General features: G+C 36.7%; 1 protein-coding gene across 1 annotated transcript in view; it reads left to right on the top strand.

Annotated features, from left to right (window-relative positions):
* Positions 1-3,302, top strand: part of LOC113236653 (guanine nucleotide-binding protein-like 3 homolog) — a 23,270-nt gene extending 19,968 nt beyond the window's left edge. The window contains exon 9 of the mRNA XM_026472815.1: positions 2,950-3,302. Within this exon, the coding sequence (XP_026328600.1) occupies positions 2,950-3,282 (333 nt within the window). The 3' untranslated portion in view covers positions 3,283-3,302. The remainder of the gene's footprint in view (positions 1-2,949) is intronic.
* The last annotated feature ends 811 nt before the right edge of the window (positions 3,303-4,113 follow it).

Genomic DNA, 4,113 nt, shown 5'->3' with positions numbered 1-4,113 from the left:
AACCTATTGCAATAAAACGGCAATTTCATACTTTAACCCCTAATATTTGTGAGCACCAGTACTTAGTGACTTAGATAGCATCATCAGTGGCGTTGTACAGGTCCTCGCGTGTGCAGGTGTAGGGACACGCAGGGCAGGACAAAAGATGTGCCATTGTCTGGGGAGAGACACCACACGGACACCCGCTCTCCGAGCTGTAACCCCATCCGTGCATGCACCCCTTGCTTCGGCCGACTTGGGTCCGCAGCCTATTTAGGGACTTTCAAGTTTGCCAAGGTAGATCATGCCCAGGAGGGAGGTGTTCCGACAACGGAATGAGTGACGCCGTGGTGTATCTCTCCTTCCATAGACTCGGGACTGTTCGTCTCGCCACTTGATATTATAAAAAAAGTCACGACTCCAAGACCATACTAATTTAGATTGTACCCTACAAGGGTTAAAAAGTCAAAAACAATAATTGTTAACGTAATTTTATCATTAAAAAATAATGCTTATCCACTCTCGCTTTGAAAAGGCCCAAGTTATAGCGTTCATTGCGGCTAGAGACCAATCCACGAATTTTTACCTAACTTGTAAACCATTGAACACTTCCTTATAATGACGCTCTTTATAAACCTAGTCAATTTAGAATAGTTCTTTTTGACAAATTCGTTTTACTGAGATTTTGAACCCGGGACATCCGATGATTATTGTACAAAGAAATCTCCAAAATAATACTATAATTTTTATATTGTTATTTTACGTTTTTATTTTGAGTCTAAATTGAAATAAGAAAATTAGTCTACAGTCGTTTCATGCATTTGTTGTATTTTTCTACAAATACAGGTTTTATTTTGTATCTAAAAAAAAAAATAGTTTTATTTTTTTTTTTTTTTCAATTCGAGCAAGACTGTTACTAAGTCGGTGTTAATTGTATTGCGACATTATGTCAAATTCTTACTTATTTCAATATAAACGTCACAGTTTTATTTTCTCACCTTTTTTGTTCCGCTAATTATGCTAGTGTGTGTATTGAGGTAAGGGGTATAGTGGGCTATAGATAAGTGTATACAAAATACCAAAATTCCTCATTTCAAATAAAATCGATTATCGTATGCACAGGGTTCCAATTTGTAATGTTCATAATTGACCGTATGTAGACATTGTGATGTCACGTATTATTTATTTTATAAAAGAGTTATAGTATTTTCTAGAATAAGAACAATATTGAAAAAGTCACCTTACATATTTACATAGCAACATACAATTAAATAATTAACAATAAAAAAATTCTCAACCAAAACAATCGTTTTCAGCCACCTGTTTCAACTGTATTTAACAAAAGCCTTATGTCTTTTTGGCCACAAATAAGTGGCGGTATCTGTAACTGTTCAAAAACGAAATAACGCGCAATATCACCTAACAGAAACGTCTAGAATTACCATACAAATACAATGGTATTATTATAACATATTCATACATATTTATCATTACGCATTTATACAATCCAACATCATGACTAACACTTCTAACAGTTACGTTTTATAATTAACTAACCTGGTTATTTACGATTGCATTGGAAAGGTAATTTGTGAATTAATGGAAGGCTACTAATTAACAAGAGCATACATAAATTAGCAGCGCCTTAATCTCCCTAGCGGCCGTGAACGGAACTAATGGAGCTGATATTGTTAAACAGTTAACTCTGCGCAATATACGCAAATAAACCGTCCACACCATGGTCATATCAATATTTTAACTCTTTATTTGGCTTCATGTGTAAACGGTCATATTTGTCAGCCTGTATTCTTACATATCGCACCTCTCCCGGAAGAATGGCATAAGTGGAGTTACGTCAAAAATGTTTATTGCTCCATTAGATACAGAAAAATATAACCCACATCTTTCCCAATTCTTGTAACTCAATCTACAATGTTAGTCGATAGAGTTTACAAGAGTTGGAGAGGATGTGGGTTAATCTTTTGTATCTAATACGTGCTCCGTAACCGTAACGTAACTCCACTTATGCCATTCTTCCATAAGGGGTGCGATATACTGATGTTTTATGAGTAGTTAGGTTACATAATTTTCAATGGCATAACTGGTCAGAATTTCAAATGAAGGCGAGCACGTGTGCTCGCTTCGGAAATTTAGTAGAAAGAAGAAAAGTAAGAGTGACGAAGAGAAGGAATTAAAGAATGATTCAAATTTTCAAAATTAAGTGGTCAGGAACCAGAGAAAAGGGTGATAAAAAGGTGAGATGACGATGATCGCCTTGTCACAAGCTTAGGCGGTACGAGTCTCAACTTCATATCAGTATGCATTATATATAGCTCTCATGAAACATTTGAATACACGCGTTTTCAAAGGGCAATTGTTGTTCTCGATTTAGTTGGGCGGTGGTATTCAATTATATTCGGTACTCGTTGTCTATTTTTTTTATTAACCTATTGTGTTCCACCACTCCCTCTCAAACCCATTAAGATCGTCCGGCCAACGTCGTTTCGGCCATCCCCGCCGTCGCTTTCCATCCTTAGGCACCTAAGGAGTGACGACGTTCGCCCACTTCTAGGGTTTCATCCGGCTAACGCGGGACCCGCCCAATCCCATTTAAGGCTGTCTGTTTTGCTTCCCACATCAGCAATGCCAGTCATCAAACGCAGCATTGTATGGCGCATAATTTTTTTCTGTGTTCATTAAATTTGAAATGACTGTACTAAAATAAATATAATTTTAAAGAATCAATTTCTGTCGAAAGTCAGATGTGGCTCCTAATTTTAGAGTCCAAATTAACTTGTCAGTTATAATCTATATTTTATAGCTTTTTAAATATTTTTTTTATTGTTAATTTTGGTACTTTTTACTATGTGATAAGGTTTACAATTTCGTAACTCAATTTGTCATTTTTTTTGACAAAAATGTTTAAATTGTATTTAGTATAAATCCTGTAAAACGTTACCTTCTTTACAGATTACCAGCACAGGTCCCGTAAAGGCAGCCCTCGAAGATGACATGCAAGTCGACGAAGACGAATCCTCCATTCTCCCCAAAACACTGAACATTCGCTCCAAACTAGACAAGAACAATAAAAACAAGGACAAAAACAAACACGACCCCGAAATGTTAATAGAAGGAAACACGAAGCAAAACAAATTAAGAAAAATACAATTCAAAAAAGACAAAAAGAAAAGGGCTAAGAATGAAAAACATGCGGTCGATCTTGCAGGCGTTCTAGAAAATGTAACTTTAACCACGATAAAGAAAAAGGATGATTACGACTTTAAGACAGATTTTTCTATTTAGTAGCAAGTGTACAATTACAGTACAGTTACGTAGTTATTTTGTTCAAATAAATACGTTTAATTTACTGTTGTTTTTTTTATAACAATTTATTTGTAATTAAAATTAAACCCTGAAATGGCCACTATTTGTAGGCTGGTTGACATTCACAGGCGCTACAATCTAATAGAGTTTTTTTTTAAATATTAATGGCTTTGCCTTCGCATTTCGCCAATGAAGAAAGGGTTGGGAAAGCAGAATTACAGATTTTTGAAGAGGTACGGGATTTGGATGAAAAAGGATATGGTAGGTACTACTAACTGCCTCCGTGGCCGAACGGTTACCATGCCGGACTGCCACGCAGAGGCCCCAGGTTCAATTCCCGGGCCGGGAAAAATATATAAATATGGGTGTAATTTGTGGTTGTCTATGTGTGTGTCCGTGGCACCCGCGACACAGGGTTTCCCTAGTGCTGGGCTATGTTGAGTGTGTGCGTTATAGGTTGCGTAGCTGCTTTCTACCGATACACAGGGTGGATCCTTTTCAAACTAGAAGCAACAGCGTACAAACTTCTGACTTTTTAGTTAGGTACCAGTAGCAAACAGAGCAATCAAAATCATATAAAACTTTATTCTTTGGACTTGGATCGTTTTTTCCGTAAGCGAGTTCCTTAAGCATCCAGCATCACGTGATATAGACCTTGTACATAATGTGTAATGTAATCCCTATCCGCTCGCCTAAGGCTCAATTTATATTGCGGAAGGGAATTTTTGTAACGATCTTGTATGTACATCATTGACTTACAAATAAATGGACGACGGGTCTAATAAAAAAACCACGACAAAAATGTCCCAA

This window comes from Hyposmocoma kahamanoa, unplaced genomic scaffold (assembly GCF_003589595.1).
Source record: "Hyposmocoma kahamanoa isolate Upper Pololo Valley unplaced genomic scaffold, ASM358959v1 92, whole genome shotgun sequence".
NCBI classification, from domain to species: Eukaryota; Metazoa; Arthropoda; class Insecta; order Lepidoptera; family Cosmopterigidae; genus Hyposmocoma; species Hyposmocoma kahamanoa.
Note: the sequence above shows the minus strand (reverse complement) of the source record. Positions and strands in the feature narration are given on the sequence as shown.